The sequence below is a fragment of the Neoarius graeffei genome, chromosome 18 (assembly GCF_027579695.1).
Source record: "Neoarius graeffei isolate fNeoGra1 chromosome 18, fNeoGra1.pri, whole genome shotgun sequence".
NCBI classification, from domain to species: domain Eukaryota; kingdom Metazoa; phylum Chordata; class Actinopteri; order Siluriformes; family Ariidae; genus Neoarius; species Neoarius graeffei.
In genome coordinates this window covers 43,358,771-43,383,649 of record NC_083586.1, presented here as the reverse complement: position 1 = coordinate 43,383,649, position 24,879 = coordinate 43,358,771, and the positions used below count along the sequence as shown (strand labels likewise).

The 24,879-nt window shown below is 41.8% G+C and overlaps 1 protein-coding gene across 2 annotated transcripts in view; it reads right to left on the bottom strand.

The window, feature by feature from the left end:
* The window catches only part of kpna3 (karyopherin alpha 3 (importin alpha 4)), a 78,229-nt gene that overhangs the window by 33,436 nt on the left and 19,914 nt on the right, over positions 1-24,879 (bottom strand). For both annotated transcript variants that reach the window (XM_060898839.1, XM_060898838.1), the window contains exon 2: positions 16,998-17,042. In XM_060898839.1, coding sequence (XP_060754822.1) covers positions 16,998-17,042 — 45 coding nt within the window. The remainder of the gene's footprint in view (positions 1-16,997; positions 17,043-24,879) is intronic.

Below are 24,879 nucleotides of genomic sequence, written 5' to 3'. Positions count from 1 at the left end.
CAAAATGGTAAAATGTCTGCCAGCGGCAGACATAATGCACACAAAGCGTGCAGGGATATATATATGAATGAGAGAGAGAGAGATATGCAAGTACGAATTTTTCATGGGGCGGGATGGTTTGGAACAGGCCATCTAAAATTGGGATAACATTTACCCGGGACGGGTATTTGAGGCGGGTCGTCTAGCTTAAGCTTGATTAGCGTCGTTACGCACGCCAGTGTTTCCCACAGAAATTTTGGAGACTATGGGGGCAAGCCATGGGGGAGGCGCAGGGGTTGTTTAAAATTGAGTGATATGTTAAATATTAAAGTTATTACTGAAAAACTATTGATTAAAAAAAAAAAAAACAGGACACTGAGAAATGGTCCTATAAACAACTTTACCAATATAAAAGATTACCAGGACTACAAAAATGCAGAAAACTAGGCTTTACTTATCCAAATGCCCCTGTTGGTTCAAAAGTTAAAGTGCAGAGAATCTCACAGCACAACATGAAGTTACCTTAAAATATAATATAAATGCCTCAGCTTTCATGTAAGAAAAAAAACTATTAATACTAGTACTGTGTGCAGGCAGCCTCTCCTGAAGACTAAATTAAACAATAATTATAAACTAATAAAATAAATGGCTCAGGCTTCATAGAAGAAAAAAAACAATTTGAACAGAATCTCACAGTATGATGCTGAAGCTGCCTAAACAATGGAAAATAAAATACCATTTTGGCAAAAACGTTGGCATCCATTAATTTCTTGTATTAAGTAAAAAAATATGTTGCCAGATACTGCTGACGTTTTACAGCCCAAAATATGTTCAAAACCTGCCAAAATGCACTTAAAACCGCCCAAATTGGGCGGGAAAACGCGCAATCTGGCAACACAGGCGGCAGTAATGGCTGCACTCGTGTTGAGGATGTAAACACAGTTGACGCGGCAACGGACATACATGACATAGTGGATGTAATTTACGCTCAACTTTTTTTTGCTGTCAGAAATATTTCATATTAAATTTTGTGACTCGACTGACAATAGCCGGCGGCATAACAAGCCATAGCCGGCGATTTGCCGCCGGTGACCGGCTACTTTTGAGGCCGCTGCATCAAGATGAGTGACCACACCTCCACCTAAGTGATAAAATGAACAGGTGTATGGTTTGGCTGCAACATTGACATGCGCCACCAACAACAGTGTGGCGTGAGAAAATGAGCAGTGTTTTCCACAGGTTTGAAATATACTTGTGGTGGTAGCAGGTGGAAAGGTCCTGCGTTAACAGCTGGCAAAGAAGGTTGTCTAGGTGACTTCCAATCACGCTGGAATTTGCTCGATTCACCTGGATTGAAATCATCTCTGTTCACGCTGCTCAGTAAATCACACATACCGTCTATCCATCAGTGACAACCACAGGCTTCAGAAAAAACAACTTTTCATTTAAGGTTTAATTTTTTTCCCCCCCACTTACAAAGAAGGAAAAGAAACAGACAAAAATTTCTGTTAGGGACACAAAAACAGAATGACCAAATGTACACGGACATTAACACCCTTTTAATAAATCATCAGTTAAACAGGCTAGGAAGAAAAGCGCCATCACAAAGCTGAGTACGTTGACTGGATTCAAGCGCTTCATGTTGTCATGGTAACGTTGGCCTACAGCATGAAAGCTTTCCGTTCTTGCGGTCTGCTATTTGGCCAGTCGTTCCAGCACAACACAGTTCCTTTTCGTGATAGAGTACATGTTTTATCGTTTATCTATTGCTTACGTAACACTCTCGTTCTTCGGACTCGTTTGCTAAAACGGGTTGCTCGGTATACTTTGGGGACCGTTAAATTTTTCTAGGTACCTCACCCAAGTAAACCCATGGGCGGGAAACACAAGGAGGAAATTGTTGATAAAATAAGGTGTTTACGGGGCATCGTGGCTCAGGTGGATAAGGCGCCATACCATAAATCCGGGGACCCGGGTTTGATTCCGGCCCGAGGTCATTTCCCGATCCCTCCCTGTCTCTCTCTCCCGCTCATTTCCTGTCTCTACACGGTCCTATCCAATAAAGGTGCAAAAAGCCCCCCCAAAAAATCTAAAAAAAATAAATAAATAAAATAAATAAGTAAGGTGTTTAAATTCAAAATTAACAAGAGTGCGCCAAGAGCACAATATCCCCCGCTACGATATATTGCAAACAAAATTACAATATGCGTATTACTGTCCTATAACAAAGCCTTTTGCCAAGTTTCGTGAAATTCCTTCAACGATTGCGAAAGGAGTTGATTTCAGAAGGTGAGAACGCTTTCCGGGACGGACGAACAGACTTCGCCAAGACATAATCCCCCTTCGGGCCTTTTGGCCAGCGGGGGATAAAAGTGGTTAAACTTAACTCCCCCCTGGTAATTATTAAAATTAGGTAATTAAAAATGATCAATAATTAATTACCGATAGACTGATACAAAACATTTTATTATGAGAAACTTTTCAGCTATAAATCGCCTGGCCCTTTCTCCACCATGCTCATTCTGAACACTCGTGCCCCACAGGGCTGTGTACTCGGTTCACTCCTTTATGCAGTGCTCATCAAGCATTTATTAAAAAAAAAAAAAAAAAAATAATCCATAAAAACCAACTCCATAAAATATACAGAGGACAATAATGTATTAAGCTTGATCCAGCTCAGCTCAGTAAGATTTAGGAGCTGATCGGTGATTGTCAGAAGCGGAGAGTGAACCGCAGACTGCTGTAGAGAGATTAGACAGCTTATTGCTTGAGCTTTAGTGATGTGAAGACTGCTCATCTTCACCAAGAAAGTTCACCAAAGACTATTTGCTCAGGAGGATGAGAAAGATCAAACCGACAGACCACATCCTCACCAATTTCTTTACACGTGGAGAACATATTGACCAACAACAACATGGAGGAGTTACTGTACAAGGCTGTGTCTAACCACAAAGCTCTGCGGTGGGCATCATCTGGTTAGCTCTGGCAGCTATAAAGAACATTTACGCACTGCTTTTTTTAAAAAAAAAAACAGTCATGCTGCCGGTTTCTGCTCTTCCTCAGAACTGTTGCAATGTTGATCTCCACTCAGCCAAGATTGTGCAATATGTTTGTCATTCGTGCAATCGGGACAGTACGCGCAACGATCGTGTCTGACTAACCCACACTGTTCACCATATGCTATGAAACAGTATTACCGCCACCTCCTTTTGCACGCACTATACACATCTTTTAAAATATCCAGATATTGAACTCGGATATGCTCTGACTTTATAGTCTATTTTACTAATTTATAATGTGCAGTACTTTATAAGGTGACTCTCTATGCAATAATGTGCAATACCTCACTCCATAATGTGAAACGCAACACATTCACCTCAGGACTGTGCACCTTACACACAGCACACACACCAAGTCTGTCAAGTTCCGTGACGTCGCGTGCGGGACGCCTCCTTCTGAATCCTACGTCAGCGCTGGTTTTTTTATGAGAAAACGACCTGGTGGTTTTCTGCAAATTTCTTCAACGTTATTGCGTAATTATTAAAATGGTTAACAGATGTATCGTAGGAGGGTGTAGCAACACCAATCTTGATGGGATTAGTACTCATCGTTTCCCAAAAGACCGGACAATGAGAGAGAAATGGGAGCGCTTGGTCTACACAGGCTGTGCACTGAAACCGTGCAAAGCTCGCGCAGCCTGCTGGCGCTTCCGCAGATAACGTCACGAAACTGGCTCCAGACTCCCTTAGGATTTTTCCAGACGCGTTTTATTTTTTTCTGCTGTAGACAGATGGCCTTGTGCAAAATTACCCTTCTAGATGAGTGTGTAAAGGGACATACTTTCATTAAAAAAAAAAAAAAAACCACTAAATTGGTCCAGAATATGCCCTTTAAGGTATAGAGAGGCCCAGACTGGGAAAGAAATAAATCTAGGACAAAAACATCCGGGGCGGCACGGTGGTGTAGTGGTTAGCGCTGTTGCCTCACAGCAAGAAGGTCTGGGTTCGAGCCCCGGGGCCAGCGAGGGCCTTTCTGTGTGGAGTTTGCATGTTCTCCCCGTGTCCGCGTGGGTTTCCTCCGGGTGCTCCGGTTTCCCCCACAGTCCAAAGACATGCAGGTTAGGTTAACTGGTGGCTCTAAATTGACCGTAGGTGTGAATGGTTGTGTGTGTCTATGTGTCAGCCCTGTGATGACCTGGCGACTTGTCCAGGGTGTACCCCGCCTTTCGCCTGTAGTCAGCTGGGATAGGCTCCAGCTTGCCTGCGACCCTGTAGAACAGGATAAAGCGGCTAGAGATAATGAGATGAGATCTGCTTTTGAGAGGAATCATACAGATTGTCATGAAATAAACAAAACAGTGCTGTCTGAACTTTCCTATTCCACATGAACTAAGCAAAAGCATTATTAGTTGTAACACAATAAGGACGATGCTCATTGGACGCACCATGCATCTTGGAGGTGTAACTTTTTGTAAACAGATAAGACAACATGGAGAGAGACAACTTGGGGCCAGATTTACTAAGCAGGGCACATTAGCGCGAGACTGGAATTTGGTGGTGGTGGGAGCAGCGATGGGAGTGGCCAGTACTGTGGGTAATCTACTAACCACACGAATTAATGAACATAGATACAGTCAGGTCATATTAAATAACGAACAATGCAATCTACCAAGGGCAGCGTAAATTAGCGCAAGGTCACAAACGGCATAAGGTGCACGACGACTCCTTGTTAGAGGTTCCAGATCGTCTTTGATTTCCTCCTCCTCTTCCTTCCATCCCATGTGCTCTTCGCCAAAGTTACATTATGTAGAGAAAAATTAGCCTAGTAAACTAGACCCACCCGCCTAGCGGCCAAAAATATTTTTGCCTAGCGAGTGGGTCTAGCCTCACACCATATAAACAAAAACACCCCGGGCATCAAATCGTGCCCGCCAATCACAATGCAAGGTTTTTGTTTGGATTCTTTGGGCGGGCTTTTGCAGGAGTGACGACAAAGCTGCGCGACGCTGGAGAAAGCGCAACAGGAAAGATGGCTACGGCTAGTGAACAGCGCGCGTTTGACTCCGCTTTGGAATCAGTTTTAGAAGAATTAGACTTGGAGTTTTCGTTGAAACATGAGCAGGAAGAGGCTCTCCGCTCATTCCTTTTCAAGAAGGATGTTTTCGCTGTTTTGCCGACCGGCTATGGCAAAAGTCTGATCTACCAGCTGGCTCCGCTCGTAGCCAAAAGGATGGGCTAGTTTGTGCAGTACGAAGAATTAATAAACAGCTTTGAAACATTACTTTGATTGTTTCTTATTTTCCCGTTATTTTAAATTTAAGGGAAATTATTTCACCAAACACCACTAAATAAAAATAAAAACTCTCAAACAGTTTAAGCAAACCCTTGAAAAACACTTGGAAAAAAAAAATGTGTTTGTGGTCATTATCTCCAAACTTCTTAATATCTAGAACCTGTTTATTAATTAATACGCATTTTGAAAAATTCTTTATTTCAAGGTCTCCCCCACTGCTTTCTGTCGCTCTGACTACGTCACAATCACTGTTGCGCTGATTGGTCAGAGCGTTGGCCTATACGCACAGAGACAGTTTGAAAGACAGCAGTTTGTTCCTCCCACACCCTTCGGAAATGTCTACGACCGAGACCAGACTAAATATTCACATTTAGTCTGGCTTGCCAGGCTAGAGAAAAATGTTAATCTGAGCAAACAGAAATCTATTCTGTGATCGCACAACTCTGCCTGCACGCACACTCAATCTCCACTCGAAGCACCTGTGCACTTGCTGTCTCTCATCTCTCGTTTTTAATGCTAAGAGGGAGTTTACGCATGCCGCAAACGGTTAGGAAATCTGGCCCTTGGTGCCCAAGAAAATAATTCGTTTCTGCAATTTGGAAGTGGTTTGATTTCTACTGATCAGATGTTCATCAGCAATCGAATGTTGTCTGCAAAGTTTGTAGGGAAACTGTTGGGACAACTAGAGGCATTACCACAAATTTGTTTAACCATCTCAAACAAAAACTAGAAAGTGCATTCCCTAAAGAGAATTCAGTGTATGGCGCATGAAGCGGCTAGGTGGTTGCTCAGGAGTTGCTAAGGTATACAAGATTGCTAGCATGGTAACATGCCCACATTCTAGCAATTAACATACTAACAAGCTAGAGGCTAGCATGCTAACAGGCTAACATGCTAATGGCCAACACCTATTCTGCAACAGCCAGAATGTTAAAATGCTAATAGCTACCATGCCAAGGCGAACTTGCGAAATGATAGTATGCTAAGACTAACATTTGATGTGTGTGTCAGCTTGAGAGTGAGATAGGTTGTGTGTGTTTACAAAAATCTGGCATAATAATTTAAAAACAACAAAAAGCCACACAACAGTCTTGCACAATGCTAATATCCCAACGAACATGCCGAAAATTTATCTTTGTGGATGGCAACTACACAACAAGCAGCCGTTCTGGCGGCTTAAAACTGACTCAAGCCATTCTGGAAGTTACTTTATAATTGTGTTGTTTCAAGTCGCCATAAGTTCATAATAAAAGTGGCACTGGTATTTTGAAATTAGTTTGACATCATGCATGTTATGGTCTTTAATTGGGTACAAACAAATTTAAAGACTATATATTAGTGCTGTCAAGCGATTAAAATATTTAATCGCGATTAATGTCGCGACTGTCATAGTTAACTCGTGATTAATCGCAATTTAATCGCACATTTGTGTCACATGAAAAACCATCGTAATTCTCTTACCAGCATAAAAAAGTGAATGGGCTTGCTTTGTACCAATGTTTTTTTTTTTTTATTGCAGAGCATAACACGTCTTGTCACAGCCACTGCAAAGTCGGGCTGGAGCCGCCGATGGGAAAACGAAACCTCAGCCGAGCACCGTGGCTCTTCGTCCCGAGGCTAGCGCGCCCTGCCCGCGCTGGTTCTTTGGGAGGGCAGAGGACTCTGGCTGTGCGGGGCGTGGCATTACAGTCTAGCTGCTATCAGCAAAGTCTCTGTTCCAAGTTCCTGGCAGTTTCAAAAGCTTATGAAAAACCTACATCATGTCACAGAGCGTTAATCTCGCGAAAAAAAAAATTGTCGCCGTTAAAATTGAGTCAAGTTAATGTGACATTTTTGACAGCACTAATATATATGAGTGATTCCATGCTTATGGGTACTGAAATGGGGACATGAACTTATTTTTAAAAATTCACCTAAAACCATTTCTTTTTTTTACCATCAGGTCACAAAACATGTAATCTTTAATGAATGATATGTTAAAATATAACTAATTTTCTGAGATGTAATAAAAACATATTTATATGCCAAAGTCAGAACGTAACAGAAGTGTTGTGGACATATATATTCTCAATTTTAACAATGTAGAATTACTTTTTGAAACATAGGAAGGTGATGTTTTAGCAAATATAATTAATAAACATGTGTAGTAGAATAAACATACACATTCTTTCAATAAGATTAACATGGTATATAGCTAGATTGTCATTAATTTGTAACAGACGCGAGATGGACAATCGTAACAGAAGTAATGGAACAGACATCATTTTGGAACTCATAGGCTTGACTTTGGCATATAAATATGTTTTTATTACATCTCAGAAAATTAAAGTTATCTTTTAACATATCATTCATTAAAGATTACATATTTTGTGACCTGATGGTAAAAAAAAGAAATGGTTTTAGGTGAATAAGTTCATGTCCCCATAAGCGTGGAATCACTCATATATATATATATATATATATATATATATATATATATATATATATATATATATATATATATATATATATATATATATATATATATATATATACACACACACAATATATATATATAAATATATATATATATATATATATATATATATATATATATATATATATATACACACATACACACATATATATATATATATATATATACACACACACACACACACACATATATATATATATACACACACACACACACATATATATATATATATATATACACACACATATATATATATATATATATACACACATATACATACACACACACACACACATATATATACATATCCCCTGGCAAAAAGTATGGAATCACCAGTCTTGGATGAGCACTCAGACGTTTTATTCTGTAGAACAAACTGAGATCACAAACATGATACAATAATAAAGTCATTCCAAAGTGCAACTTCTTGACCTTCAGAAACACTAAAATAAACAAAGAAAATACATTGTGATAGTCAGCAAATGCTACTTTTATAGACCAAGCACAGGGAAAAAAAAAATGGAATCACTCAATTCTGAGGAAAAAAAAAAATGGAATCACTCAATTTTCGGGTAGAAAATAAGGACTCACCCAGTCAATTTCCTTTCCCTAAATTGACACCTGCCTCAGATTAGATCTGCTCGTTAGTCTGCAGTTAGAAACAGCGCAGTTATCACACCTTGGAGGGCTGCTGGACCAAGTGGATTGGCAAGAATCATGGCTCCAACAAGAGAGATGTCTCTTGAAACAAGAGAGAGGATTGTCAAACTTCTTAAAGAAGGTAACTCTTCACGCATGGTTGCCAAAGATGTGGGCTGTTCACAGTCAGCTGTATCCAAGATATGGACCAAGTACAAACAGCATGGGAAGGTTTTTAAAGCCAAGCGTACTGGTAGACCAAGGAAGACATCAAAGCGTCAAGACAAAAAACTTAAGGCCATATGTCTTGAAAACCGAAAAAGTACAACCAAACAAATGAAGCATAAATGGGAGGAAGCTGGAGTCAATGTACAAGTATGTGACCGAACCGTGAGAGATCGCCTAAAGGAAATGGGATTTTCATATAGGAAAGCTAAAAGAAAACCATCATTGACACCTAAACAGAAAAGAACAAGACTACAATGGGCTAAGGAGAAGCAATCATGGACTGTGGATGACTGGATGAAAGTTATCTTCAGTGATGAATCAAGAATCTGCATTGGACAAGGTGATGCTGGAACTTTTGTTTGGTGCCGTTCCAATGAGATTTATGAAGAGGACTGCCTGAAGAAAACATCCAAATTTCCACAATCCTTGATGATATGGGGCTGCACGGCAGGCAAAGGCACTGGGGAGATGGCTGTGGTTACTTCTTCAGTTGCCGATCTGGCAACTGCAATCAAAGAGAGTTGGCACCAGATTGATGAAGAATACTGTTTGTCACTCATCAAGTCCATGCCTAAGAGACTGCAAGCCATTATAAAACCAGAGGTGGTCCAACTAAGTACTAGTGATGTGTTTTGAATGTTCTTTTGTTTCCGTTTTTCACGATTCCATATTTTTTTCCTCAGAATTGAGTGATTCCATATTTTTTTCCTTGTGCTTGGTCTATAAAAGTAACATTTACTGACTTCCACAATGCTTTTTCTTCATTTCTTTTAGTGTTTCTGAAGGCCAAGAAGGTGCACTTTGGAATGACTTTATTATTGTATCATGTTTGTGATCTGAGTTTGTTCTACAGAATAAAACGTGTGAATGAGTGCTCATTCAAGACTGGTGATTCCATACTTTTTGCCAGGGGTTGTGTGTGTAATAAAAAAAAAAAAAAAAAAAAAAAAAAAAGTGTGTATATGTGTGTGTGTGTGTGTGTGTGTGTGTGTGTGTGTATATATATATATACACACACACACACACACACACAAGTTTGGTTGTAACTCGCCTACATTTTAAAAAAAGGTGAGAAAATCGTCATTCAACCCCTCCCCAAAAAGATGATCTTTTGGCCAGATCGCTCAGATCAAACCTGGTTAATTCCACTAAGCACCATTTTTTTCAAATCTGGTTCAAGTCAAATAATAAGTTTACCAGACTAAAGCTGTAGATCCAAATCTCACAAAGGAGGATGTGTCACTAATTTCAAAACTACTGTAAATCAACATGTTGCTCAATACAAAAGGTCAAAATAGTCAAAACGGAAGAACAAAGTGAAGCACTGCGAAGCTGAACAAAAACCCTTAAGTCTATCTTGAAACAAATGCCTCCATATCAAAAACACACAAAAAGTAATACTGCATGTCTAACAAGTTTATGCGGTTTGATTAAAGGAACAAGGGGTCAGTGAGGCGAACTGCGGTTGGAGTTAAAGCGACACACTAAAAGCCGTGATGCGTCTGGTGGAACTACAGAGCCTGAGGCAAGTCAAAGCACGCAGATACAACCGAAGATTGGTTTTGAGGCCTTTCAGGGTTCTGGGTGTCTCAAATGCAATGTCTAGATTTTGTTCTGAGTGTAGTTTCACTCCTTGCCACACCGCATCTATATTTATAAAAATAATTAACTGCCTTCAGTCTTGTGTCCTCTGTGGCATCCTCATTAGTCATAGCTGAAATGCTAAATTAACCCTGCTAGATTAACTCGTCTTCCTTGCCAGTTGCATCTCAGGGAATAAAAGCGTAAGCTATGTAGCTTTGCTCCTGCTGCAGTCCGTCTAATTGCAGGGACAGAAAAATGTAAACAAAGACTTAAAGAAATTAGTGACATCCAATGCCCCTTTTCCACCAAAGCAGTTCCAGGGCTGGTTCGGGGCCAGTGCTTAGTTTGGAACCGGGTTTTCTGTTTCCACTGACAAAGAACTGGCTCTGGGGCCAGAAAAACCGGTTCCAGGCTAGCACCAACTCTCTCCTGGGCCAGAGGAAAGAACCGCTTACATCAGCGGGGGGGCGGAGTTGTTAAGACCAACAACAAGACCGTGAAAGGTCGCCATTTTTAAGCGACGAGAAGCAGCAGCTGTACAAACGCGAAGTCATCCATTATTATTATTATTATTATTATTGTTGTTGCTGCTGCTTCTTCTTCCGTGTTGTTTTTGCTTCGATATTCGCGCCAAGGTTTATGCAAACGTAGCGACGTAACTGACGTATACAGCGCCGTAATGATGTGCTTCTCTTAGCACCGCGAGCTATGGAAAAGCAAACTGGTTCTCAGCTGGCTCACAAGTTGAACGAGTTGTGAACCAGCACCGGCCCCGAACCAGCCCTGGAACTGATTTGGCGGAAAAGGGGTACAAGTCATTCCAACGTTCTTCGAGAGGTTTTGATGGCACCATGAAAAGGATATTGTAATTACAGTCACAGAAGCATTGTTAAAGCTACAATACACACCTGAACAAAAATGTTTTTACTACATGAGGTTGAGCAAAACTGGGAAAATAAATGAAAACCTACGCCAGCTTGAATATGCTTCAAGTTATAACTGCTACCTCCAATCTGTTAAAGCTGCTGTATGAAACTAGAGCAGCTCTTGATAACTTTTGACAGATGCCACACCCTGGAAGTCCACCTGCTCCCATCAATCCCATTCAAGCCTGACTCTATCCAAAGATGTGCACACTGCAATGATAAAAAGATGTGCGCGTGCGGGGCACTTTTGTCCCACTTAAGCAGTTACATGCCTCAGTCTAGATCAGAATTCCTGTTCTTAGCTGGCAGGAGTGGAACCCAATGTGCTCTTCTGCTGGTGCATGCAGAGATGCTTTTCTGCTCACCACGGTTGTAAAGAGTTGCTGTCAGTTTCTATATCCTTCCTGGCAGCTCGAACCAACCTGTGCAGAGTTTCCCAAAAGCATCGTAGCACAAAGATAATCATTAAATGGTAGCGCAAGCAGCACAATGAACACACACACACTTTGTTAAGATGCTCTTAGTGTTAAGAGGCTTTTGGGAAACCCACCACTGTCCATTTTCCTCTGACCTCTCTTAATAATAGGTTCAATTTATATAGCACTTTTCTAAAATCCAAAGGACGCTTTACAATTATAGACAGGGGGAGGGAAGAAAAAAAAAAATCCACCAAATAGGGGTCAGGATGTAATTCCAGTGGTGTAGCAGCCACAGTCCCACCAAAACAAGTCCCACACCACCAGCACAGCCACCACGATGCCACAAGCAACATCGTTCGAACACCACGCCATGGATCCACAAAGCGAGCACAGAAGCACCGCCATGCAGAGCGCTGGTATGTCCCAAACCGCCTGCACAGCCGCCGCGACGCCACCAAGCAACACCGCCCGGAACATCACGGCAAGCATTAAAAGCACAGAGCGCTGGACAACCACAATGTCAAAATGAGCGACGAGCTCACTGCAGTCCACAGCTGGGAGCACAGGCATCACCCACAGCGAACCAAGGCCTGGAGGGAACCGACGCCCAAAACTGGGTCCGGAGCTACACCACAACCGGCAGACAAAACACTCAAACACACAGAAAAAAGAAAAGAAAAAAAAAAAAGACAAAATAAAATAAAGCTCCGGTGAGAAGTGGCAGCCAGAATGTGCACGACGTAGTCTCAACCGGAAACAAATGACTTTTCATTTGACTCTTATCAACAACGCGTTTGTTTCCACCCACAAACCTGTCGCTCACTCAATGTTTTTTGTTTTTCGCACCATTCTGTGTAAACTCGAGAGACCTTTGTGTGTGAAAACCCCAGATGATCAGCAGTTTCTGAAACACTCAAACCAGTCCATCTGGCTCAAACCAACACCCATACCACAGTGAAAGAAAGTCACACTTTTGAGATCACAATTTTCCCCATTCTGAGGTTTGAAGTAAACATTAACTGAAGCTCTCGATCTGCAGGATTTGATGCATTGTGCTGCTGTCAAGGGATCGGCTGATTAGAGAACGGCATAAAACAGCAGGCGGATGGGTGTTCCTAATAAAGTAGCACCAAACAACAATGAAGGACCTATTGGATTAGTCAGGCTAGATGTTACACTAGCTCTTTTTTTTTTTTATATGATAGTCACAGTTTTAGTTGGTCTTGGTCTCGATAACCCCGCCCCCAACCCCTGACATAAGCGGTTCTTGGTGTGACATCAGCAAAGCACTGGTGCTGCTCTTGAACCAGCTTTCCTGGCCAGGAGCCAGGTTTCTTTTGACCTTCGAAACACTGTTGAACTGATTTGAGATTAGGCGCTGGCTCAAAACCGGTGCACGAAGTGCTTTGGTGAAAAATGAGGTAACCAAGAAGCAAAGCGACCTTAAACTTGAGCCTTTACACATCCTTTACATCCAATTGTCTCCAGAACTCAGTTTGGCCCCACTCTTTCCTCAACCCCTTTCTTTTCCACGGCACTCCTCATACACTCTTCTGCTTTGTAGGAGAAGTCACCGCTAATCACAGTGGACTTCAAACTTGTGGTTGAACATCAGTCATCTTTATTGTAGCCTCCATAAAGCATCAGTGGCTCTACTGAAATACTAGACTTCTCTCTGACTTCAGAAAGTAAGCCTACGCTTGTATATGGGGGGGAAAAAAATAAAAAAAAATTGATAGCCATGAAGCTTCAAAAACAGAACAGTCCTGACTAGGAAAGTCAAGGTGTGTACTTTTGTATTATTCTATCCACATTCACTGGATATGAGCAATCGCATGCTCTGATTGGCTACTCTACTACTAGGCTATCAGCTCATATACTGTGAGTAGAGAAAAAACAAAATGGCGGAGCGTGTTGCTGAACTAACTGAGGACGAAATAAAAACTACTCAAAAACAAAAAGCCCTAAAAAATAATTTTTTTAAAAAGCGACAAAATATGGAAAGAAAGTATTTAATGGCAAGACTGTATCTTTTTATTTTTCAAGATTTATCATCATTGCATTTTTCGCAAATTGCTACCGTCATTTCACTGGTTTGTTTACATTCCAAGCAGAAATTATTTTGTTGGACGTTTTGTATAAAGTTTTTATTTATCGACTTTGGAAAAAAATAAAAATGCTCTCAAATCCAGTGAATGTGGATAGAATAAAAGAGTTATTCCAGTCACTCTCATCGTATATGGCTTACAACCAACTTGACACTATGTGCCTCATAGGCCATCAGCTCATGTATGACTCGATTTCGTGGAATAACTTTTTTAGTGGTCCGGTTTCCATCAAATCCTGCGCTCTGATTGGCTGGCGTGCGGGTCCGTATCCTACGATACAGGCCCGAGTCACCAGAGGTCTGTAACTGGCTCGTTCACAACAACATACATAGTAGCATTTTTTGTCAACATTTATCTTTTTTTTTTTTTTTAATAAGATTTATTTATAAGACTATCAAAAATCTTATAAATTTTTGCCAGCATTTCTCAGGAGAATAGCATTAATTTTACAGCATGGACAGCGATAACGACAGTGTTCACAGCGAAAGCGAGTTTTACTACCCTGAGGAAGAAGAAATAAAAGAAAACATTTCAGGAGAAAGCTAAAAACCTGTAACTTGCTAACACTGAGCAAAAACATGGCTGAATCCTGAATGACTCCTATTTGTATAAATAGGGGACTACATAGGCGGCAAAATGGAGTTTTCCCCTGCCATGGAAGTGCACTTGTATACTGAGGAGAAATCCATTTGCATTACAGCCGTGAATGAGGATTCAAAATGGCGGCTCGCCTTGGTTTTCCCCTTCAGGCGCTCTCGTTTTCTGTTAGAATTTGGTAAAGAAAAAATAGATTATTTACCAGCTTAAGATCGGTCCGTATGGTGAAATACCATGACCTCGGCCTTGAATACTGACCTCAGCCCAGAACTTTCAAGACCTCGGTCACAGTATTTCACCATACGGACCTCCCAGCTGGTAAATCACACACTAGGGCTGGGTTCAAAAGATCGATCCATGATCCGATATCGATTCACGTTCAAAAAATACGAGATCGATTAAAAAATGTGTGGATTGATCTCTTCCAGGTGGCTATAGGCACTATTTTCTCGACCGCGCTAAAAAGCGGGTGCCGGCAAACGAAATTGAAACTTAAGAACGCGAGATGGCTGAAGCTGCACAGCTAAAATCACCGCCTGGCCTGAAAGCTGATGTATGGCATTACTTTGGATTCAAACGTTACGAGGACAGAGACGAAGTCAACAGAACAAAAGCAGTGTGCAAACTGTGCCACATAGAGGTAAAATATAGTGGCAATACAACGAATCTCCGCAACCACTTATCCAGGCACCACGCCGACACAGTTTCAGCTAAACCTGCGGCGAATCAAACTGCACTGGAGAAGGCATTTGGTGTTAAATTACATGCACAAACACATATGGGGCTGTTCCTGTCAATAGAGATCTTGCAGTCACGTGACCGGAAAGTACACAACCGCCATCTTGTCGGTAAAAAACACAGCTGAATACTGCTGCACTCGTGTACAGAATGGATCAATTTCAACCGACGGACTACACGGCTCATTTTTCTAATGAACAGATAACTAGATATATGTCTAAAATAAACGATCTACAGCTGACTGACCCTTATGGCTTTCCGGGCGGAGTTTTCACAACCGGATTTTGAACTGCCAGCGGAATACCCAGACGTGTATAATTACCTCATTAACTTTCCCTCGCTGTTCAGTGGTGAAGCACTGCATGCTTATAAATCTCTGGACAGTTATCTTTACAGAAATTCAGGATTTGTCAGCGACTCAGATGTGGCATCTTGTAAACAAGAATCCTCATTGGACAGGTAAGTCACTTAAGTATTGAGTATAGCACTGACCAGCTGATTATAGAATAGAATGAGGTAATTCCAGCTGCAATTCCAAATCATCCGTCTTGTTTACATGGATGTGGCGTTGGAGAGGTAAAGGCTTAGCAGTGGAGGTTTGAGTGGCTGTTTTCTGAGCTTAGTCAACAGGCCGGCTCTGCCTGCAGCCTCACTTTTGCTTCCGCTCCCGGCGCCTCCTCCTTCGCTTTGCCTCCGATAACAATCCACGGAGACCCCGCTGGTCTCGCTATCTCGTCCGGAATGTTGTGCATGCGATGGAAATCGCTACAAACCGTCATTTTCTGCTGGAAACCCATGTCCAGTAAGTCCATACAGTTGTAGTGGATATTGAAGTCCGGCACAGACGAACAACACGCAAAAATACACACAAAAAACATAAAAAACGTGCACAGGTAGGGAGAGCTTGTAGCTGCAGCCGTTGTAGTAGAATTGTATATAGTGGGGTTTTCCAGAAAAAAAGGTAGAAGTAAAAGCAGAAGTAGAAGGTGGAATATGGCGTTTGACCGACAAGATGGCGTCTGTCACAATCTGGATCGTCTGTGACGTCACATGCAAGTGCTCCATAGGGACAGTTTTTACTTTAAAGTGACAATCCAACAATATCTAAGTAAATCGATATCGAATCGTGACCTTATGAATCGAATCGATCCAGGAAATCTGGATCGATTCCCAGCCCTCTCTCTCACACACACACTTTGTACATTTTATTTATTTTATATATATATATATATATATATATATATATATATATATATATATATATATATATATATATATATATATATATAAATAAAAAAAAGCACAAACTCCAGACATCTCCAAACAACCTACTGACACAAGCCCAAGCATATGAGATTCCTGAGAAGTGATGCTGAGCTCAGATTAAATGCTCCTACGTGGTCGCTCCTCTATTCCACCTTCCCACACATCCACCCACATACGCCTCCACCCAACTGTAGCTGCACTGCATCACAAATTCTCTGATCAGCCTTAGTGTCTAATGATGAGACACAAAAGAAACCTTCAGACGCACGCCTGTTTAATTAAGTTAACCAATTAAGCACACAGTGCTGATGAGAGGAAACGCGTTAGGCAAAGGATGTGATGGAGTCCGAATTACTGATTCGTTACAGCACGTGTGCAAGGTGAGAAATGGAAAGATTTCATTAAAAAAAAAAAATCAAGGCGCATGTATACCGGTGTAAAGCTGAATTGGATTTGAACAGCGACGAGCCTCGAGGTTCCCAACCCGAGTCAGTGCAATAACATCCGAGGTCATTTTCACTCTCAGAAAGGGTTACTGAGTCACTGCTGTTACATCAACAGGAGGAGGCCACAACATGATCTATTTTTACTCGGAGTAGTTGCTGCACTCGATCAGCTTGACATTTAGGAGAAGAATAAATAATCAGAGCTATGCTTTCTGGAGTTTTCTACATTCGCCCTTCTGTCTTAAGAACGACGCTGATCATTTTCAATACTCTCTGACAAAGCTGCACGTCACACTTACCTTTCTCAGTTCGACTGTTACTTCGTTACGATGTCTTCGCATAGTCTGAAAGAGAAGAAAACAGCAAAGTGTAAATGCCGAGACACGTGCAAACTGGAAAATTTACCTACGTGGCATTCTACAACATAGATCCAAGATGCATTTAACTCCGCTGATAGTGAAAAGAGGAAGATCAAAGAGGGCGGTACTCATTTTTCAGAGTGATGCCTGGGATAAAAAAAAAAAAAAAAAAAAAAAAATTTAAATTATATCGCCATAAAACTCGACTGCCCGGTCTATGAACCAACAAGAGACACATTTCTAGCAGGTTGCCCTTCGTACAAACCGGGATGTTTATTCCATATCCTGGAGAATTTATTTACAGAAAAACTACAGTGATATTCTGACACATGCAAATAAAACAAACAATATGGAGTAGTGGTCAATAAATGTTCTCTAAAGTGTTAAAATGATCAGAGTCCATGGTGGGGGAAGTCAGTTTTAAAGGCTGTTCAGAGTTGAACGGGGGACAAAAAAAAAAAAACACACATCGTCTTACAGTTCTAGCATAGTGCAGTACATGACGTGCCCAGAGAAAGCCTGGCTGTTCTGGTTGAGGGAATTACAGAGCAGTGCTTTCATAATACGCATGAATCATTAGTACAAGCCCAGGCCAGGACGAGAGCGGCTTATAACAAACGAGGTGTAAAGCTGCATCAACAATGAGATGAAAAACGAGTCCCAGACTGCCCACTTCACAAAAAGAGGCAACCAACCCCTGTAGTCATGACAACCGGAGAAGCCCCACAGTCTCTGAAGTCTGGAGAAGGAGGAGCGACTATTAAACCAAATCACATGTGGAGCAGATTTGCTCAGAACCCCCCCCAACCGAATGGGCCGGTTTACTAATGCTGCTTTTCCACTACCAACGCGGCTGAGTCGGGCTGAGCCGTGCCGTGCTGAGTTGGGCTGAGTCGAGCTGAGTGGGGCTGTTGGAGTTGCATTTCGACTACAACCGCGCTGAACCGTGCTGGCTGGAAGTGTGTGGACACATTGGGTGGAGTTAGCGAAAGTGGGTGGAAGTCACGTGATGTCGTTAGGCGGCGCAAACAGTGACATCAGTGATCTTTTAAGCGGATAATAAACAACAAACATGGGAGTCGTTAGTGTTGCTGGTCTTGGTGCTGTGGCTTGTCGTCACCGACAACGCAAACAGATACTGGCAAGCGCGTATAGATGAGGCGAGGCGCATAAGGCTTCAGAAATTCTCGTAATTCGTAATTCTTCTTCCGGGTTTACGGTGTTTACAGATCCCAGCGTGCTCGCGGGGCGTGTGAGGACACTCCTCCTCACCAATCAGTGCACAGGGGAGTGTCTCCTCACGCCCCTAGCCCCACTCGGCTCGGTTTGGCTCGCTTCAGCCCCACTCCAAAACTGTGCGAGTTTTGGGTGCTAAGCAGGGCTGAAGCGAGCTGAGTCGCGCCGCACTGAGGTAGTCGAAACGCGAGCCGTGTCGGGCTGAAGTGAGCTGAAGCGAGCTGAAAAAGGGTAGTGGAAAAGGGCCATATTACCCCATATTCATGCTCGCAAGTGACGTCGCTCCAGATTCGTGCCTCCGTGAGCATTACTCCTGGCGCTTGTCCATCTTTTAAACTTTTCCTATAAGAATTGGTAGGAAGCAAACTGCGCACTGCCGTTATACCTGTTACACACTCATTTTTTGTTAATAAAGGTTTATGGGAATTCGGGTTGAGTTTTGGGGAGACTGGACATCCTGTGTGTAAGGACTGCTCTAAGAAAAACACACGTGCACAAAATTCAAAATGTCAGCCTGCATCCAGTCTCAGGGCGTATTCACACCTACGTTGTTTGGTCCGGACCAAACAAACCAAATTTCCCTTGGTCCGGACCTTTTGGGTTGGTCTGAATACAAACCACCAAACTCTGGTCCGGACCAAACAAGCGGACCGAGACCGAGCTGCAAGGTCGAACTCTGTCCGGACCAAAGGAACCCTGGTGCGGACCTTTTGGAGGTGTGAAAGCAGACCGGACCTAATCCGACAGTTTTGCTTTTTTGTACCTCGGGAGCTTCCGTCGTTTGTCGAGCATTATGGGAAACAGAGTCTTGACACTCCACTGCAAAGCGCAAACACTGTTTCGGTTGTCAAGGGAACCTTACAACAGTCGTTCAGTCATTCAGACCAGTGGTAGGCTAGACTACAGAGTACAAAAAATGAGTAGGGAGCAAACGTGGGCCGAGGAAGAAACGCGTACCCTTGTGGATATATGGGCAGATGTCCACATATCTGAGCTTCTGGAGAGAACACACAAAAATGCTGACGTGTTTGCTGCATTCAGTGAGAAAATGAAGGAGAAGGGGTTCACGCGCTCCCCAGAACAATGTCGGCTAAAAGTGAAGAAACTATCAGACCTACATTAAAATCAGGGACATTCTTTCAAAAAGTGGCGGTACTAGCGACTTGCATGAAGAGCCAGAACTGTCACAACATGATGTGCGCTCATCAGCGCTATCCTCCGTGACTACTTTCGAACTTAACGCTTTGTGCACGTGTCGTCTCTGACCAATAGCTGAACGACCTCAGGGCGCGTGGCTTTGACGACAGATTTTGGTCCGCTTACTAAAATGTACAGTGTGAAAGCGAACCGCACCAAAATGGAAAAAACAAACAAACAAAACAAAACAAAAAAACATTTGGTTCGGACCAAAGCAAGTGAACTATCGAACTATCCTGGTCTGAATACACCCTCAGACACTCCACTCATTGGCAGCATCTAAACTTTTGTACACTTTTCTGGCCTCAAGTTTCATTGTAATCTGACTGACTCTGCATTTCTGTGTGCCGGTTTCAGACAGAGCTTTTATTTTATTTTTAAGAGCAAGTCACAGAATTAAAAAGGTTTACAGCATTCATCTCATCTCATTATCTCTAGCCGCTTTATCCTTCTACAGGGTCGCAGGCAAGCTGGAGCCTATCCCAGCTGACTACGGGCGAAAGGCGGGGTACACCCTGGACAAGTCGCCAGGTCATCACAGGACCGACACATAGACACACAACCATTCACACTCACATTCACACCTACGCTCAATTTAGAGTCACCAGTTAACCTAACCTGCATGTCTTTGGACTGTGGGGGAAACCGGAGCACCCGGAGGAAACCCACGCGGACACGGGGAGAACATGCAAACTCCACACAGAAAGGCCCTCGCCGGCCCCGGGGCTCGAACCCAGGACCTTCTTGCTGTGAGGTGACCGCGCTAACCACTACACCACCGTGCTACCGGTTTACAGCATTGTCTTTTAAAAGTTGTTCGAGTTGTGTCTTGACAAAACCTTTAAAAAAAATCCCCTCGATTTCCTTCAATTAATTGAGAATCGTTCATGAAGTTTTTTTGTTCCTGGGTCAGTCCATGAAATGATGTTACTTTTCATTGGTCCGGGTTTACATAATCATTTCATCTTTAATTTCCATGATTTAAAGAAATATTTAGCAGATTATCCATAAATATTGTTTGAAGAAATAAAAAAAAAAAAAAAAAAAAAAAAAAGAAGTTTTCTTTTGAAATAAAGAAACATGAAACATTTTCTTCCCGTGACTGGACACGGATGACACGTTTTTTGTGACATGGAATATTTGCTGACTTTGAGCTTAAATAAACCTTCATTACTTTGAGAATTTCAATAAAATTAGTTTCATGGTACTTGCAATTTAGTTTTACACTCGCATAATAAAGTTAAGAAGGTTCTATAAACTATTTAGCTTCGAATTCATCCACTAAAAATAGGTTGTGAACGTAACATTGTGATGTCCTACCGTGTTACGTTAGAAACCAGGCTTATAAAAAATGATAAAACGAGTTGAAATCATGATTGATGTTTTTAATATAAAGAAGAATATACTATAAAACGATGTAGGTAGAAAGAAATTGAAACAAACGGCAATAAAAGAAATTATCGATGTTTTTTCTCACATCCTAACTTAGCGTCCACTCACTTCCTGGTTCGTTCACAACCTGCGAGACCTATTTACTCAATCTAGGTCAGCTGAACTGACGCGAGAGAACTTCTCGCGGGATCTCACACACCACAACACGTGCTCTCGTCGCTATCAATGGCATCAAAATGGCGGCCAGCAAGAGCACGTAGGCGATATTATCAGCGCGTCCAGCAAAGTTACGCTTAAAACCATGTTGCGTTCGACCGACAGTTGGTGATATTATGTGATAAGGAAGTCTACTATGTTATTGTGACTTGTATAACACGAGGATGAAACTGTTTCCTGTTAATGACTGTTGCTATTGTTCAAATCTTAGAGATTTTATGAAGTTTGAAATACTGGTATTTCATATTTTCAGTGTTTATGATGTTGAACTAATATTTCTAATGAATTCTTATTCAGTGTTAATGTTTAAAGTAAGCAAATAAAAGCAAAAAATTGATTATATCAATATTTTTCCTTTATTTTTAAAAGCTTGTTCGTGTCCTTGTTACATTAGCAACCGGGTAAATATTTATGGATTTTATCATACATTGTAGAGCAGGAGTTATCTTAACAACTATGTTATATTTTCTTATATGGTCAATGCTTCATGGAAATAAAAGTTGTTTTCAGTTGTAAACTGTTTTAAAGTGACTCCCTCTAGGTCACATTTTGGTAACCCCATTTCATGGACTGACCCTCCTGCATAATGCAATAGAAAAATTATGCGAGTTTTTTTTTTTTTAAATCAGACTTTGGAAAATGTAGATGTGCAAAAATAGTAACAGCACCATCTATAACAAACAGTGCAAACAAAAGGTTCTTAGGGCACGGTTACTTTTTTGCACAACTTAGTGAACCGTTCTCTCTCTCAGGGTAAATGGGGATTGTGTCTTTCGGGAGATGAAATGCCACCGCAACTCAGAAGTCAACTTGGGTTATTCTGCTCAAATCCGAGCTCCTTCCCCGTTTACGGAGCGACGTCAAATCAACAGAGCTGCGCACAGCATCAGAAATAAAGTAAAACTTCTTACCTTTCACTGAGCCCATGTTTACATTAGACCGTATCAGCGGATCATCAGATTAACGTTTTTAAAACGATTTGCGTGCACACAGCAACACCAATACACGGATACGCTCGGCTCCGCAGGCATCCTGCGCTCCAAATCACTCCGCCCTGAACAGCGAGTGCCCTCTGGAGGGTGCGCACTCCGGCCCTGCGCAGCTCACAGAGCGCGCGAGTGAAGTGCACGAGCAGTGATTCGGGACTGAGCCGCTGTGTGTGTGATCCCAGCGCAGGTCACTTACTACTTGCAAGTGGAAGGATGGCAAGCCTAAAGACAATCATAACTACACAATGGGCAGTATTTGCATCAGTATTTGCAGTATTTTCATACTTTTATACTCTTTAATGAAAGGTGATACAAGGCGGAAGTCCGCGCCGTTTTTCAGCAGTCGCGTCACATGACCAACGCCAGCGAATCAGGAAGGTGGATGTCACAGTGACGTTGTCCAATGAGACGCCAGCTAGAGCTCAGCACAGCGTATCCGCGTATTCTGAATGTTTACACAGCACCGGAGCTGACACGATCTGGATTGAATACGTGGACGCTGGCGGATTCACGTTTCCCGGCGTTTCCAGGCGGTTTAATGTAAACGGACAGTGCATCCGCGAAGAAAACGAGACAGATACGGTCTAATGTAAACGTAGCCTGAGTTATACTGTTAGAGACGAAAGTGGAGCAAAGAAAAAAAAAAAATCCTGAACTTTTGAAATTCCAACTAAGATTGGGGGGGGGGGGGGGGGGGGGGACATCCCCCGAAAATATTTTAATAAACACACACACAAAACCCTGCATTCTAGTACTTATTTTCACTAAAACAAGTTATAAATTTTAAGCCTTTTTCTTTCATGTACATTAATGATTAACATGTCAAAATATCAAATTTAATTCCCCGAGTCAATGAGTAATTTTCAGGAGTGCATTTAGAAAACGCGGTGATTTTCCTGCTACACAGTTCATTACTTTGAAAAAAAAAAAAATAAATAAAAATCAGTTGAAGGTAAACTCAGCAAAATCCCAAAACAGTCCTGTTAAAAAGTAAAGGTCTGTTAGAGTTTCTAAAGCTTTCAGGTTTCAGTGTTGGGGACATTGAGCCTCGTTTATCAATCTTTTAGTAGAGTTGTGCGTTTGCAGAAGCTAAAGTGAACTAAACATTTCCGATTCAGATTTATGCGAGTTGAAGCCAATTGTTTACATTAGTTCGTATTGTCTGTAAATTTAAACACCAATGAATACCAAATTTCTCATGTAAATCAGGGGTGTATGGTGTGTGTGTGTGTGTGTGTGTGTGTGTGTGTGTGTGTGTCAGTCACACACTGACTGGCAGCCTGAGTGCATTATGTAACAAAAAATAAATTACCATTGCTAATTTTAGGCAGCTTAGAAACCGGCTCTTCCATTATTACTGTTTCTTCCACGTTTTCTTGATGTTGTGTTCTAGAAACGGCACTAAAACTTAGCTTCGAATTGCTTACCTCTCTTCACGTCGAAAGGAAGAGGAAAGTTTTGCTTGTTTTGACATGGCCAATTATTAACAAGAGGAAATACTCGTAATTCGCAACTAAAAAGACTGCAGCTACACTGGCAGCTTGACCATGCTTTCTAGTGCGATTGTGTTGTGCAGAACAGTATCAGTCCTGCGCGCCATAAGCCTCGGTCACAACCAGCCGTACGTGCTCCTACGGCCGTTCTACGTGCAAAAAGACGCAAGAAACGCACGGAGGGCGTGCGTGTGACGTGCTGATTTTCGAGCCATAGACTGGCCGCAGAGGTTCTTTGTCATGTCAAACAAACTCTATGGGCGCTTACGGTTTTTTTAGGTTGCAAGACAAACTTACAGCCAACATGCATCTTTCTCCACGAACAAAAAAAAAAAAAAAAAGGCAGCGATTTGGGAAACGCCAAAAATCGCATGGCCAAAAAAAAAAAAAACGTCCGGTTGTGACCTAGGATTTAGCACGTGCACCTGAAGGCACGCGCGCCGTTAACAAAGAACACCTGTCTTTAAACCAATGAACTATGTTTGGGCTATTTAAGGACTGCGCCCATGCAAGGACAATGCGAAGTATTACGCTGCATCTAGGAACGCAAAAAATAAATTTCCCCATTCGGAAAACCGGAGATTTTCAAGAGTTTTGTCAAATATCCGGATAAATCCCGAAGACTTGCATCTATATACTGTATGCGCACACACGTACTAGCTGTAGATTAATCAACTTGCAAACATTTGCTTGTTAAATCTAAAAACACCAACTAATACGGTTTGCTGTTTGCTTTTCTTTCTCAAACATCACTCATCTGAGTTAGCTGCCGAGCTGGTTGCTCACAAAATACAAACATGGTGGCGTCCAGTTTCCTACTTCGCCTGTCAAACATGCACAAGTTGAACATGACATTAAATCCGAAGCGGTCGGAGTTATCCTGCACTACATTTTACATAAACTTGCTCCTTTGACTTTTCAAATCTGTACCTGTCCATATGTCTGAAGTGACGTTTGCACTTTTCTTTGCTACGAGCTCAGTCCTTAGCGACATACTGCCTGTTTCCTGTTCATCACCGTGATGTTATTTCTTTTTAATCCAAGTGTGCAGTATTTCAGACGAGCACATTTTATCCCACTCACCGATACGCAAGGCTGTATCATTTCCCTTTTCATTTTGAAAAATCATGCCAAAACATTAATTAGGATTAATTGTGAAAAATTGCCCAGCACTAGTTCATTTATTAATTTGTACTAGCAGCACTGGTGCAAACTGTTTCTCTCACTCAATCTTTCTACTTCATTTTCTTCTTCTCCTAATATTTTTAAGGATGTCATTTCTCACTCAGTTTTCAACCA